The sequence below is a fragment of the Colias philodice genome, chromosome 5 (assembly GCF_061535455.1).
Source record: "Colias philodice isolate Cphi_HAF_F1 chromosome 5, ilColPhil1 Martin Lab GWU primary, whole genome shotgun sequence".
Lineage (NCBI taxonomy): Eukaryota > Metazoa > Arthropoda > Insecta > Lepidoptera > Pieridae > Colias > Colias philodice.
The window spans coordinates 6,608,233-6,624,934 of NC_143090.1; the positions used below are offsets into that span (position 1 = coordinate 6,608,233).

Sequence of the window (16,702 nt, forward strand, 5' to 3'; positions counted from 1 at the left end):
ACCACAGCCGAAACTATTATTTGTTTTGTATTGGAAATCACATAGGTAATTTAAATTCATATTTAGGAATAACAGATTGTGTAAAAACGATTTACACAAGTAAATCGTCAAATCCTACAAAGGATAAATGCACCTACAATGGAAAATATAAAACTGAAGGGAGACAATATTGCATGAAAATTAAAAAAAAAATCCGAAGCTATAAGTACATAAATGCTTTTTACAATATTATCATCGCGTTACTCATGTTAGGTACCTATACGAAAAAAACTATGGTATATACCTACCTTTAAGTACCTATTCACTAATAGGTACTTAAAGAGACTTTAATCTTAGTGAGGTAAAGATACAATAATTATATATTAGCTAGCTATAGTTAATAAATATCTAAGTACATAATATATAAAAAATAATTTGGAAAATCCAAAAGTGCACGCCTTATAATTTCTTTTTAATAAATATTTATTAATTATTATTTTTGTTTATTTAATAACAATTAAACCACATCGAATCAGACCCTGAAAAATGAAAGGGTTCTATTCCTGAGCATACTCAAGCGTAAGAGAAAAAAAAAGACTCGATTAGTAAAGTATTTCGGTCGCTATCGTGTTAACAAGAAAAAGGATCCGCACATACAGACACACGGACGTCCAAGACAGAACTTTTTTAAACTGTTTTTTAACTAGTTTAAATAACAAAAATGACATCAAAAATATCATGAACGTTAAAAATAGTGTTTTTTCTTAATATGTGTGTGTATGTATTATCTTACAAGTGCAATGTATGATACATAAAGACATTTTAAGTTTGAAAAATCAGATGTTTTGCGCGAAGTGACAGTAGTACCCACCTCAACGCTTCGCTTATGAGGCGTGCAAAATGAATCGCCAAATGTATTGCCAAGCGCAAACTTCGAGATCGGTTGATCCGATTTCGTTAATTCTTTTTTTATGGTCCATTGAAAAGTTACATTTGGGGTCGCATTTTTTAGAGGACGCAATTTTATTTTTTTGATGTGTAGGGGGGGTCAGTGTGAAGCTATCACCAAGTTTGTGGGGTCGCCACCCTTGTCGCACGGCCGCCATCTTGAAAATAGCGGTTGAAATGGTTTTTACGATATATCTCTTAAACTATTTATCTGATAATAAAACAATGTTAACATTATTCGTTGCAAATTAAATTCTCTACAACTTAGGTTCAGTAACTTTTTGTCGTAGAACTATAAACAAAAAAGTTATAAGCGAAAATGTTCAGAAATTAGAGATGTTTATATTTTTCAATAAAACTTTTTTTATAAGTTTACGAAGAAATTGTATCAGACCATTTTTGTAGATAGTTTTTCGTAGAACAACTTTTATTTACAACATTTTTTCATTAAGTAAATAGCTAAGGTTTTACAGCCATCCGAAGTGAGTACTATTTATCAGTAGTAACTATACATAATATATTGGCTATTGGCTCTTTTCCCAGACTCCACAACAATGGAAGCACACTGCAGAACATTTCAGCCCAGCTTTTCGACGTAAAAAAAACGCGCTTCCAGACTCTATCTCCTGGGTGGTGGGGAAAAGATTCAATAATTAATTATTAATAATATTGTAAAATTAATTATTAAAAATATTATTATAACAAAAATAAAATAATAATTACTGGTGACAAATTATTATTAGTACACACATAATATATCGTATTCTGTATAGTAAAGAGTACTTAAAATAGTACTCACTTCGGATGGCTGTAAAACCTTAGCTATTTACTTAATGAAAAAATGTTGGAAATAAAAGTTGTTCTACGAAAAACAATCTACAAAAATGGTCTGATATAATTTCTTCGTAAACTTATAAAAAAAAGTTTTATTGAAAAATATAAACATCTCTAATTTCTGAACATTTTCGCTTATAACTTTTTTGTTTATAGTTCTACGACAAAAAGTTACTGAACCTAAGTTGTAGAGAATTTAATTTGCAACGAATAATGTTAACATTTTTTTATTATCAGATAAATAGTTTAAGAGATATATCGTAAAAACCATTTCAACCGCTATTTTCAAGATGGCGGCCGTGGGACAAGGGTGGCGACCCCACAAACTTGGTGATAGCTTCACACTGACCCCCCCTACACATCAAAAAAATAAAATTGCGTCCTCTAAAAACTGCAAGGTTAGGCCTAAAAAATGTAACATTTCAATGGATCATTATTACATTCCGTGAAGTACGAGGTTGGTTTTTTGTATGGAGAGAAAACGTTAACATGTACAACGGACAAAGCTGGGGCGGACCGCTAGTTTTTAATAAATTTATCAGTCAAGTATATTTTTGTTCATTGAAGATATTTAGAAAAAAAAACGTCGAAGTTTAGAATCTATGCTGGTAATTTTTAACACAATATTTAACATGGCATTTTGATCCAATGAACCTAACCTAAATGAGCTAAGCAACCCGTTGTGATTTAATGAATAATCTGACCTAATTATTTTTAAAAGATTCTACTCACTAGAAATCGTGCTTTCGATTCCTTAATATGTAATTAAAAAATCTAATGTGACTTAATCTAACAGGATAGTAAAACTTAAATTGCAATTATAAATTCAATTCATTTCTTTTAATGCCTTTACAACACATATATTATACAGCAAACTATTCTGCAACCGTGACCACGCCGCCGCCGACGATTCCTCCACTGATTGCAACTCTCTTATTAGTTCCTTATTCTGTGAGACAATTTTTGTATGCGTCTTCAAAAATAGACCCAAATACGCTTGACCAAGCTCAAAATCCTTATTGCTTTTTAAAATTATATCGATCATGTGCATAAATTGTTTCATGACATCGATAGAACCGCCAACTTCGGGAGACATGCTTGACACTTCTGCCTCTATGGCCGCGGGTGACATTTCTTTTAGCTTCATAATGCACACTTCATAATCACTTTCACTTTCACACCCGTTTAACTTCTTGGCAAATGGTGTTAATGTTGACAATGAATCCGGCATGAGAAGCTTTTTGTTTGTGTTTTTGTCCTTTTCAAGATTAAACTCTAAGCCTAAGCTTGGTATCGTCGGTAGGAAGAACGGAGCAGATTTTGGTACTGTTAGTGGCGTTTTCGGTGCGTTTCTCTTTTTAACAATATCTAAATTTAATAAATTAAGCCACCTGGAAGTAGATTCTCCCGAAAGAGTTAGCAACTCACTGCTTATTTGTTCAGGTGATTTATATTCAACTTCGCCTAAGTCAATTGTTCCTATATCTTCTATACTTGGCTTTTCAGGTGCTGTTGTGGGTAGTTCTGAAAAAAAATATTTAGTTTCAATAGCTGATAATGAAAGCTGATATTTAAGCAAAAAATTAAACAATAACACGCACACGCACAAATTTAGATACATTTAGAGAGACAAAACCTATATAATATTAAGATCCAGTTATACTTACTCAATTTCGGAATATTTGCCTCCGTTCTCTCTACAGGTTTTAGGAATATTCTCTCATATAAATGTTTGTTAGCCCAAAGAAAAATTCCCAATTCACCGACATGAGTTGTCGCCAAGAAATCGCCCGTAGGCGACATACTTAACGAAGTACATGGGTCCTCAACCTAAAATAAGATTTTATTAAAATTCAACTACTTTTCTAATTATTACAATATTTTTAAATTACCGAAACAACATTCCAACATTTTTATAAAACATAACAACCTTAGAATTTAATAAATTTTCTTAATACATATTTAAACAATTAAGTAGACCGTACATTACATTGCCACAATATTTCACAAAATGTTAATTTCAGAAAGTTTAAAAAAAACACTGTTCACATTACGACCTTCTATTGTTACGAAAATAGGTATTGAACTCACCGAAAATATGTCGACTAATTTTCCACTAGGTATATCCCAAGTACACACTGTTGAGTCCATTGAAGCACTTACAAGCCATCTGTAAATTATTCATCAATAAAGTTTTTGATAAGAATCAATTAATTATTATATATTATTACATTCAGTTATATATTTTTCTATTAATTTTCAAGTGCTGCTTCTTGCTATTTATTCATACTGGTACAAATAAAATGTATTGGCTCCAATTCCAACTCAATTTCATAGGAATTTTATGATAATGGGAGTTTTTAAAGACATTATTTGGGTGAAATATTGATATGAAATCATAATATTTTACCTGCTTTGAGCATCAAAGTCAATATCGTTAATTTTTGCAATGTGTCCCTCAAATTTCCTAACAATGTTCATAGTATCTATATCAACTATAGTTATACTGAAGTCTTCATTTGCCAATGCTAGCAATCCACTTTCTCTGTGACACTTGGTGTGTGATACTGATTCTTCTAACCTTAGTACATGGTATGGAGATGCCGCTGTAAAAAATATGTTTTTTTTAAGAATCATATTACCTCTAAAATAGATACTATACACGCTAAGCGAATGGTGAACCATTTAACAAAATACGAAAAATTCATTCAATTTTTCTTGAATAGCAATTTAGTTTTTAACCAAAGCTAATACTGTTTTAAAGTTGAATTATTTTAACAAGATTAACACTTACTTGATTTAAAGTACCAAAACTTTAACTTTTCATCAGCGCCCACTGTTATGACCCTCTGATTGCAAATGTCTGTTTCGACACCTCTAACTCCGCCTTTATGTGCAATTTTTTTCTCGTTGCCATAATGCCCTCTGTACATACCAGACTGCATGTTGAATTTGTGTACTTCACCATTGCTGTAACCTAGAAAAGTTCATGTAATTAATGCCTGTAATCTTACAATATTCATTTTATGTGCCCTTAAATGATTGATATCTTCTACATACAAGTTTAAGTTTAGCTTACATGTACAATAGAATGTACATGTACACATGTGCATTCTATTGTAAATTGAATTAAATTAAAAATAAAATACAACTAATATAGTTGACTATACCAAGTAACTATAACATTTTGAAACAACTACTTATGAGCTATAAAGATAATTACTCTCATAAACTCTACTCAAATAAACAAAAACTATTTAAAAAACGTATTAAAAACAAAATCCACAACAAAACTTACCAATAATAACAAAGTTCCCACAATGTGTGACTGTAAGACATGTTGCTTGAACACCCTTCACTAAATCAGGTGGTAACAGTTTATGCTTTCCTTGCCGCATCTTATTATAAGACCATGTTGTTACCAGCCGCATATTTCTATGCAGAGACGCAATACTGTCCCATTGTTTATCTCGCTGCATACAAGAACTAAGATTTGATATTGGCGCTAGTATTTTAGTGTCCACTTCTAATCTCTCTGTAAATGAGAATCACATCAATTTATGTATTATCTATTGAATAACTACTGTATTCATATTTCATTTATTTGTAATTTGCAGTCCAAAAGTCCAAAATTGTGATGATTGAACCATGATTGCAAGTTCTTGTTTTTAAGTTCATTTTAAATATTTTATTAGGTAATACAGTGCAGTGCAGGAAGTAATTTCCTGAGCCGAATGAATAAATACTTTAAATAGAAAAGATGCTTTAAATATAACTGTTAAAGTACACACTTTTCCTCTTCGAACTATTTCTGTTGTAAGATGCTTTGCCCAAGTTTTTATTGAATGTTTCTGTAACAGTGTTCATAATGTGTAGAGTACTGTCTCCTCCTGCTGCCAGTAGATTCTCTCCTGAAGGCTCACAATATCTCACTAGATGAGGAGGCTTAGCGTGACCTTCTCTGAAAGAAAATATATAACATTAGCTGTATAATTTATACATCAGATTTATAAGAGGATATAAATCAAATTAACTTGGCCTAGTGATTTATATGCATAAAGCACATCAAAACTCTAGAAAAAAATATAGTTAATATAAATTATCAAGAATAATTATTTTAAAAACATAATTAAAATAACCTTTTCTTCAAAAGTCTTGCTCCACCATCAGGCATGTCAAAAATCCACATTTTCAATGAGTTGTCTTCAGAATTAGTAATCATTAATGGTTCAGACATTAAACACTGTAGTCCTGCTATTTTTCCTGAATGAGCTGATTTTATCTGAGATACAACAGTTTTCTCTTCTAAATCCCACATCACAATGTGACCATATTTACTTCCTGTGACCATCATTGGTACACCATCCATTCTAAATGATAGAGAAGTAACTTTTCCCCAATCATGTTGAAATTCCATAACTGTTTCATCATACCTCAAGTTGTGTAAATATATCTTTCCATTGTTTAATGCTATAGCAACAACATCAACTGCAGGAGCTGGTTCAGTAACCACAACTGCAGATTTCCATTTATTGAAAGTATGAATAAGTTTTGATGTTCTAATATTCCACAGCTGTAACTCTCCTTGCTTACTACCAAGCAAGATCTTATTTAGATAAGTTGGAGGGTGACAAATTGTAGTAACTGTGAAATTTTCACCGAACTTTAGTTCCAAGAACTCAGATTCATCTTTTATGTCAAACAGTTTCAAAACATTTTCTCTGTCAATAGAAATCAAGTGAACACCAAATGGTAACAACAAGTGAATATCGGCGTTATGGCCTTTGTAAACATGCTTAAGTTCACAGCCTCGTCGCCATGCGTAAATGTTATTTCCACTGGCTGTATATACATGAAAACCGTCTCCACTCATACATGTTATAGGTCCTGGATGCTCACCGCTCACGCTTAGTAAACGAAATTTATTACATCCGTAAGTATGAAACCACCTCCCGACGCTCGTACATAACAATGTTTCTCCTCTTCTTTTAATAAATCTAGCAACAAATGGAACATGTGTACTAACATAACCTAAAACTCTTGCACCGGCGAATATTTGACTACTTGATTTCTCTTCTGCCATCGTTAATGTTTAGGAGGCTTGTGCATAACTTTATTCTTGAAGTACAGACAATTAATAATTATTATAATTGATTATAAAAGTTAAATTATTTTTGTAAATAACCATCCGCTGATACGCGTGTTATTGACACTGACAAGTGACAACGTGACATGAGACATCTTGACAAATGACAATAACAGTGACCACAGAGTAAGTAGGTAATGTAAAGTGACATGCTAAAGATGATTTAAACATGATTGAAACAAAATACGACATTCGATTGCAATCTCCAGTATTCTTTATATAAGGTTCTTGACTATTTTACGTATCATTATAACATTGTGTTATAACTGAGGTTATAACTCAACTGTCGTCACTTGTTAGAGTCTGGCCAGCCAAAGCTGAACCTAGTGTTTTTTGTAGCGGCCACACCATCTGGATGTTATCATGGCGTTTCTGCGTAGTTAGTTGTCAGTTTTGTTGAAAAAGGTTCAAATTATTTGCAAATTTATTCGTTTTAGTGTTGAAATATGGGTAAAACTATAAACAATGCTGTGCGGCAGCTTTTATTTATAATAATTAGTAAATACAAAGAGTTACAATGATTAGTAAATAAAAATAAAAAAAGTAAGTCAAATGTTTTATTGTTGTGTACGTAATCTACCCATATACTATGATCACCTCTAAGAATATCAAAAGTAACAAATTTTTTTTTCCTAACTAAGCCGATGTTACCAGGTCCATAGTTTTTAAATTTGCCGCCTTTTACTGGGTTCAGTTTTGGCTGGCCAGACTCTAATTGTCAATGTCTTATGTCAATTGTCAATCGTGAAATGACATTTCCAAGCTTTATCGTGTTTGGGTTGCGTGCGTGCACGGTGCATTTTTAATATTCCTGTGTAATATTCGTAAACTCGAATTTGAATTTAGGGAATTGAACTTACAGGATAAGCATAACATAGTTAGACAAAAAATATAGGTAGCTGTGTTCGTTTTTACCAAAAATGGAAACAATATTAGAACAACAACGAAGTTATCATGAAGAAAGGGAGCGGACGATGGATGCTATGGTTAAAGAGGTTTTGCACAAGAAAACTGGAGTAAGTATTATTTATTTTTATTAAGTAAATCATTCTGCGAAAATAAGTGTAATATGTAACTCAATTAAAAAATAAAATATTACTTACCTCGCGAGTTCATAAACAATTTTGTATTTTTACAATTTCAGCACAGAGAAACAATAAACAGTGATCATCGAATGAAAAATTTACATGATGTAAGTATTATTAAACTTATACATTACTTAACTAGATAGTAATATAATTTTTTATGTGATATTCATTCATCCTCTATTTTAGAGATATATTGAGTCGTCCATAAGGCTGAAAGAACTGTATGAAGATAAAGACGGTTTAAGAAAAGAAGAAATCGCTGCACTATCGGGACCAAATGAATTTTCAGAATTCTATGCTAGACTCAAACAGATCAAGGAGTTTCATCGTAAACATCCTAACGAGGTACATTCTTATTTCTATTGTAGTAACTTACAACTACAAATATATATTATTACATATTCGTTTTTTTGAAGTGAAACTTCTTTAAGCGCGTTGAGAGTAAAATTTCAAGGTTGTGTCATGGCAATACCGTCACGTCATGGAGTAAGGCAACAATTTTGTTTATTTGAATCTTGCCAAAGGAGTTTAACTTCTGAAATGCTCTTTTTTATTCAAAAAAGTGATAAATTAATTACATGTTATGTGTATATTTGCAGATTTGTGTTCCTATGTCTGTAGAGTTTGAAGAAATGGCAAAAATAAGAGAAAATCCTTCTGAAGACTACACAAGTAAATATGAATTAAAATGTTTTATTGAATAGTTAATGTATTTAAAAACAATTATTCTAATTTAATTCAATTATGTATTTCAGCTCCTGTGGAATTTACTGATGAAGAGGGTTACGGAAAATATTTAGATTTACATGAATGTTATGATAAATATATCAATTTAAAGGGTATTGAGGTAAATATTACTCATCTTTTAAACAAGCCCCTATGCAATGGTACAAATTGAAATTATATTTATTTTTGATTTTAGAAAGTTGACTACATAACATATCTGAGTATCTTCGATCATCTCTTTGATATACCAAGGGAGCGTAAGAACAGTGAATATAGAAACTACATTCGTTCTCTTCTCACATATTTGAAAGACTTTGTGAGCAGAGTTAAGCCTCTGCTTGATCAAGCGCAGGAGATGGCAGCGGCTCATCAGGATTTTGTTAAGCAATGGGAAGCTGGCTCCTTTCCTGGATGGCCTGTATGTATTGTTTAATGTTTTATCTTGTTTTGTGTTGTTATAATATATTATGCAATGTAAAATTGCATAATAATATAGTTTCTAAAGAATATTTGAAATTACAAAAACTGAAAAAGGTAATTATCTCACTTTTCTGATATAGGTTAATCATGCAATTTGGTTTACATGTGTGTAAAATTTATATTTTTTATGGTTAACCATAATTATAACTAAAATGGTTATTATTACGGTCACCAGAAAGAAACCGGTGGTGCTCTGACCAATGTAGGTGCTCATCTTGATCTGTCTGCATTTTCGTCATGGGAAGAGCTGGCGTCTCTAGGGCTTGATAGATTGAAGTCTGCTCTGATGGCCCTAGGTTTGAAATGCGGCGGCACCTTGGAGGAAAGAGCACAAAGGTATCTAAAATCGTAATTATGAGACTATAATTATTGGTTGGGAGGTATATTATGTTTACATTAAATTGTCTAAAATATAAATAAAAAAACATATTTAGTATTTACCAATTTTCAGTAATTATAATATTGTTACAATATTTACCATAGAATATAACAAAGGAAAGGATTCTTACCTATTTTATAATTCAATCATTTTTAGATTGTTCAGCACAAAAGGACAAACGGCACTAGACAAGTCTTTGGTGGCTAAAAAGGGAGGAAATAAGGCAAAAGCTTCAACACAGCAAAGACACAAAGATATTGGCGCCATTGAGGCACAAGTTTACAGGTAATATTTAATATTGAAATATTTAATTAAAAAATTGTTTTTCTTACACTTACACATTTCTCTAATTATTTGATTCATCAAAATTTCAAATATAATGGTCATAACCTTGTCACAGTTCAAATGTAGATAATTAAGAGTATTATGAAAATATATTGATTTAACAAAAATCTTATTACAACTATAATTATTGTACATTACCATGACCATAAACAATCATTGTGATAATATTACTACCTATGAAGGAGACACCACGAACAAAATCTGTGCGCCATTTTTTGCTCTAAGTTTTAAAAATTATTATCTAGTTAGGTACTTACCGATGAAAAGTTATGTTAGTCACTTTTCCGTATTATTTGTATTATTTGTGCAATATCGTAACACACACGAAGGCATATTTGATGCGTTTCACTTTAAAACAAATAAAAAATGAGCGTGCAGTTAAGCCATATGGCTTATGTTGAGCGGAACATAAGTGATGTAGGCGGTGTCGTCTCCATATGTATATCTCAATGTAAACAATGCTTTCCATTTACAGATTCGCGGGCATAGTGAGCAGTACGCGCGCAGCGACCATAGAGAATGTGACGCGTCGCGCGGCGCGCGCGGCCGGCGAGCGTAGAGACGAGAGCGATGATGAAAGTGACACCTCTGTTGCTGCTGACCTTGATTCCGATGATGATGAAGTACCGTATAACCCTAAGAACTTGCCGCTGGGATGGGACGGCAAGGTAAGTTGTCTTATAGACCCATAGAAAACAATAGAGCATTGGTAATAATATGTAAATACCAGATTTCCGCCCGCGGCTTCTCCCGCGTTTTCAAAGGAAAACCCGCATTGTTCCCGTGGGATTTCCGGGATATAACCTATTCTATGTGTTAATCCAAGTTACCGTCTATAAGTGCTAAATTTCATTGTAATCGGTTCAGTAGTTTTTACGTGAAAGAGTAACAAACATCCATACATCCATAAATCCATACTTACAAACTTTCGCCTTTATAATAGTATTAAGATAGGCTTAGTAGTCCAAAATAGGTTGATATGGCAACATTAGACAAACGCAACGTTTTCCGCCGCGAGCGTAGAGATGAGAGCGATACCTCTGGTGGCCGACGGTCAACTCGGTGTTTTGCGCTTTTCGATGTTTTCCTTACTACATATTTGTGTCTGACTCCTGCTCCTTACGCCCGCGCCAGCGACTGAACGAACCGTTTTTTTTCTTTCGCATTTATATGGTTACATTTTACTACAATGATAGAAGTATCATCACAATCCGTTCGGTGGATTTCGCGTGAAAGAGTAACAGACATATCCTTACACTAACTTTTGCGTTTATATAACATACCTATTCTTAGATATAACGCACAATGCACATGTGCATTTGTTGATACATTGATCTACATTCTACATTATTATAGCTACATATTCTTGTGACATATATATTTAAAACGTTATTCCGTTCTTATTTATTGTACGCTTTTATATAAAGGCCAATAATATTCTTATTTCCGATCTTGGAATACGCATAATTAAATAATTATTGTGATAATTATTATTTGTTATTCATAAATACACAATAATAAGGAAATTGATGCAATTTATCGTTATTGTTACTTATATCAGTTCTCTTGATGATAAAAATACGATCTTAAGTTATTATCTTATTGTTTAAGATGAAAGTTCGTTATGATAACATATTGACTGCAAAATATCGGCATCAAATATCAATATATTAAGGAATAGAGAATTTATGTGCTTTTGCAAGATATTTCTCAGGGCCGATTATATTTAAGTTTATAACATACTTCTACCAAATATATAAAAAATCATCAATTCTGAAATTTCCTGTAATTATTCGTGATCTTAACCTGAATAATTTAATAGCTTGCTAACACAAGTACACCCAAAACATTGTCTTTCCGGATTTTAAAATCACAGAGAACACTGGATCATGAATTAACAAAATCCGCCCAATCTGAAGGTGCGCGTATCTAGCTTATCTTTCAACCACCACTCATCTGTTTACTATATTTTATCAAATTATAAGTATATGCAAACAAATATTTTATAACTTTCGGTACTTAATATAATATTTTACTAGGTCAGTGCATTTGTTGTATATTACGATAATACTGTAACCTTCGTATAGCGTTTACAACCGATCTTGGGGTACATTCGATACCGAAATATTATTTAATTGATGCAAATTTAAACTATAAAACAGATAAAAGTCACTACTATTTTGGTCTGTGTTTTAACATTATTTTTATCTCCATAGCCGATCCCGTACTGGCTGTACAAGCTCCACGGATTGAACATAAGTTATTCGTGCGAGATTTGCGGCAACTACACGTACAAGGGGCCGAAAGCGTTCCAACGTCACTTCGCGGAATGGCGGCACGCGCACGGCATGAGGTGCTTGGGCATACCGAATACGGCGCATTTTGCAAATGTCACACAAATTGAAGATGCTTTAGCCCGTAAGTAAAACCCCATTAATAATACAAAATAGCGTGTGTGCAGCACACGTGTAAGAAGTGAAACTTTAGCAAATTTCAAAGATACCAAAATCGTCGCCTTACTTTATGACGTGACGGTATTGTCACGATGCGACCGCGAAATTTTACTCTCAACGCGCCTAAAGAAGATTCACTTCAAAAAAACTTATCAAAAACATAATTTTATAAGCACCAACTTCAATCAATTCAATGTGTAGGTTTGTAGAATAAAGAATTACACTTATATAATCTGTATTATTACATTAGGAATCGAGTGGGAAAATCAATAGGCATGACGAAAGATTTTGAAATCCTCTTCCATAATATGTGTATACGTTTACTATACAAGAAAAACCCTATATTTCGGTAATATACTTAAATTTAACGAAGATTAAAGCCATTTTTCAAAAAATATTTAATATCTGTGCCAAAACAGCTCGCAGGTGTCATGGCGTAGGCGTGACGTCAAACAAAACGTCAAACGTCAAAATGGTAAATACGTAATTATTTGTACGCATTGTGAAGAAAATTAAAAAAATCTTTATTTAATATGTGTTATATAAACGAATTTCAAAGTTTATGAGTGGTGTGCAGTATTGCAGTATGAATCCACATAAAAATAATGCTCAAAAATGTGTTAGTAATTATTTTAAGCGAGAAATAATAAGAAATGATTGTATAAAGTTGGTGCGGAGAACCCCGAACCACGTATTCGTGAATTCCCAATTGTATTTCTGTTCTGAGTCGATAAAGCATACGTGAAACAATAGAAAATAAATAAAAATGCGTATTCTCAACATATTCATAACAACAAAACACATCTGACGCGAGTTGTTTACTTATGCGTGACGTCACGCGTGTTTTAGTCAAAATGGCTAACTGCAGAATTTCAATGTTTTATTTTATTGATAATCTCATTAATCTTAATGGTTTTAAGATTTCTAAGTCACTATATTGAATTTATTTATTGTACATTTTCCCTTAAAAATACTAATACGATCATTTATGGATACTGTCGTCATGCTTATTGAACACCTATATGCATGTCTATAAAATAGCAGTGAAGCCACAGTAGTTTTTATATGTACTTACCTTATTCTTTTATATTAAAAATCTATAATTTAAATTGAAGATTTTTTCTTGTTTCTCTTTTGAAATTGATTATTGCACTTTTATGTTTCAGTATGGGAAAAAATTAAAAACCAGAAAGAAGGCGAGAGATTCGTTGCTGAGAATGATGAGGAATTTGAAGATTCTCAAGGAAATGTTGTCAATCGCAAGACCTATGAAGATTTGAAACGCCAAGGCTTACTTTAAGATGTCATTATATGCTGAAAATATAATAATTAATTTGTAAAAATGTGACTTTTAATTGGCTATAGAAATGTTCATAGAACCTTCTAATTTTCTAAGATATAAAATATAAGTCAATGGGCAATGGGAGTATTAAATCAAACAATCATCATAATAATTTAAAACAATTTATTGATCACTAAATTTACAACTTTTGTTCTTTCTTTGATTTCCTAAAAAATACTAAATTGTCTAATACAGCCTTATATCCAGGGAATGTGAAAAATAAGAAAATTGGCAGCTTCAATAGTCACAGACCTATTTCATTTTATTGTTTTATATATTTTATAAGGCTAATATAATAATTTGATATCATTTAAAAATAAACATGTGATTTTCAATAACAAAACATGCACTGAGAATAATAGTGAGCATCACTTCATTATCTTGTATGCCTGTCTCCTTCCTTTATCACAAAACCACTTGAACTACATGTTAAACCATCAGTCTTTGTTATAGATATAGATTATTATTAACGTAAATACATTTTAACCAAAATGAAATGCAATTTCTTATTATTTAATGGATTTATTTTTTAAAGAAAAATAAAATATTTTGTGTAGTAAATTGTTTTGTAAATAGTATGAAAAACAAGAGATAGCCTATAAATCGAATAGGTCTTGGAAATCTCATAAAAACATTATCTGTAGTAATAAATAACTGGAATATATAAACAAATGCAGCTCGGCTGTATGAATCACTTTACCTTATTGAAAAAAGAGAAACTAAAATGATACTAAAACTAAAGTGGTATTACCCAGAGGCTATTTTTAAAATAACAATGTTACAACTCGTCATGTGATTCTTTTTGTTGTTGTTGTTGTAAGTAGTGAGAGTCATCACATGCAACTGGAGCAGATAGTTCTATTTTATATTCACATCGGTATGGCTCTGTCACAGACAACAATTTTGTTTCTAGTCCACAAGAGATGTGAACAATTGTCATTCTGCTAGGGCCATTCCAACATGTCACTCCATTAGTATATTTCATAATAGAGTATTTGTTATCACCTTCACCAGCCCACTCTCCCCAGTTTCCTAGCCCAACCTCAGCACCACCAGATTTAGATTTTTGAGTGACCTTTTCAAATAAACATAGTTTATAAACATATTCTTTGTCTTCATATTCGAGACACTGCCCATCTAATGTTGCATATTCTTGATTCAGACCATAATCCTTTTCTAAGTTTTGCTGAATGCTTCTTATATTTGATTCAATTTCCCTGACAGCACGCTCTGCATCCGTAAACTGTTTTCTGGCTTCAGTTGCTTCTTCTATTAACTTTTTAGTCTCATCATCATACTCTGTTGCATGATCTTGTTCTGGTTCTTGATCATGGTCATCTATGTTTAAATCTTCATTTTGATCAATATCTTCTGTTTCTTCCTCGCCTTCACCCTCCATATCATGGGCTTCTTCATGTGGAATATCAGTATCATCTGCCTCAGCCTCTTCAGGTTCAGCAGGACGGAACATACCTTTCTCCATCATAAGCAACGGTTTTAGTAATGACCAAGTGGACGAAATGAATGAATCCTTATCCATACTTTCATTATCTCCAAAGAAATACTGAACTTCGTCCTGATCAACTTCTCCGTCCTTATTCTTATCAAAAACATTTACAACTTTAATTTCAGCAATAGTTAGTATACCATCCTTATCAGAATCAAACTTGTCAAACTGTTCTGTTGCTTCTTTAACAAGCTGTTCCTTTTCTATTTCTGCTTTCTTTTGTTTTTCTTTTTCCTCAGCCTCTCTATAAACTTGGAGTGCTTCATTTTCTTTAGCTTCTAACTCATTCTTTAAAGCTTCCTTCTCTTCCTTAATTTTTAAAGCATCTACTTTATCTTTCTCTAATTGTGACAGTTGCTCCGCCATTTCACTTCGTTTCTTATTTCCCTTTTCGATTAATTCTAATCTTATAGAGTTACCTGCTTTATGAAGCTCAGCTGTCTGTTGTGCCTGTGCTCTAGCTTCCCGACCGAGTTCTTCGCAATTATTGGAACACGTATCTGGTGCGGCATATTCATCTGTTCCATCGCAGCAGTCACAAATTCCATCGTTTACTCTAGAACTTGGAATGTTTTGTGGTCGGTGTCCTGCATTTGTACAATGGAACACACTGTTTAAACAGGCTGATGTTCCAGGCTCATCGCTTCCATCAAAACAGTCGCAATAATCATCATTTACGTAGCTAAAGGGAATTGTATTTGTACCATCAAAACATGTAAAATCTTTAGTTGGCGAATATAGCGATGCTTTTGATAATGAAACACCGCGAGGCCTCGGAACATCGGAAAGAACGAATATTACAAGCGAAGATGATATTAAAATAAAAGATTGCAACTTGCTTAACCAAGTTGAATACACCATGATTAATATCTTATACCGGCAACTGAAATAATGTGAAATAACACTCGATAAATAGAACGTGTAGAAAACGACAGCCGACCGCTGACGATTTGACAATGACGGAACTTATTATAATATTATCTCTGTGAAGTGCGTAGACAGAGTGTCTACGGTGAAGTGTGACCTGTCTCTAAAAAAATAATGACGTATCCTTTTTGTGGGTTCTTGGCTAAGGTTCTTGGGAATTTGGATCATTCATCTGTGATTCTATCTAAAAATATTTTTATTTCTGTGATTATGTAGGCATCAACTTTAATATATAATTTCATAAAAGCCTTTCATGATTCTGTTACATTTAGAAGTTCAACCAAGTACTAGAATTTCAATATTTTTATCGACTAAATAAATATGTATTAATATTAATAATTATGTAATACATATTCGTATAGTTTGTGCTGTGCATTGTTGTTGTGCACACACATTAGAAATTGAGAGTAGCAGAAGAAGCCATTAAAAACAATAAAAGGGCATTCAGACGTTTAAAAAATAACTTTTTGCGGCTATTTCGCACTTGCATTAAGCAACAGGGGGGCCATTTTAAATATTTCTTGTAATTTAACACCTTGTAATTGGCT

At 32.4% G+C, this 16,702-nt stretch overlaps 3 protein-coding genes across 3 annotated transcripts; 1 reads left to right on the forward strand and 2 right to left on the reverse strand.

The window, feature by feature from the left end:
- Positions 1-2,579: 2,579 nt before the first annotated feature.
- LOC149488486 (WD repeat-containing protein 36) lies at positions 2,580-6,967 on the reverse strand. Its single transcript, XM_089695611.1, has 8 exons — positions 5,901-6,967; positions 5,553-5,722; positions 5,060-5,296; positions 4,556-4,738; positions 4,172-4,367; positions 3,853-3,931; positions 3,429-3,591; positions 2,580-3,285 (listed from the first exon to the last, which is right to left on the reverse strand). The coding sequence occupies exons 1-8, from the start codon at positions 6,842-6,844 to the stop codon at positions 2,588-2,590; spliced, it is 2,670 nt and encodes an 889-aa protein (XP_089551737.1). The 5' UTR covers positions 6,845-6,967; the 3' UTR covers positions 2,580-2,587.
- Positions 6,968-7,682: 715 nt separating this feature from the next.
- noi (splicing factor 3a subunit 3 noi) lies at positions 7,683-13,721 on the forward strand. The gene is made up of 11 exons (XM_089695666.1): positions 7,683-7,923; positions 8,052-8,099; positions 8,182-8,340; positions 8,595-8,667; positions 8,751-8,842; positions 8,918-9,139; positions 9,377-9,537; positions 9,737-9,865; positions 10,401-10,593; positions 12,142-12,343; positions 13,545-13,721. Exons 1-11 carry the CDS (start codon positions 7,828-7,830, stop codon positions 13,676-13,678), a joined length of 1,509 nt encoding a protein of 502 aa, XP_089551792.1. The 5' UTR covers positions 7,683-7,827; the 3' UTR covers positions 13,679-13,721.
- Positions 13,722-13,826: 105 nt separating this feature from the next.
- On the reverse strand, positions 13,827-16,191 carry GCS2beta (glucosidase 2 subunit beta). The gene has a single exon (XM_089695661.1). It carries the CDS (start codon positions 16,086-16,088, stop codon positions 14,499-14,501), a length of 1,590 nt encoding a protein of 529 aa, XP_089551787.1. The 5' UTR covers positions 16,089-16,191; the 3' UTR covers positions 13,827-14,498.
- Positions 16,192-16,702: the final 511 nt, after the last annotated feature.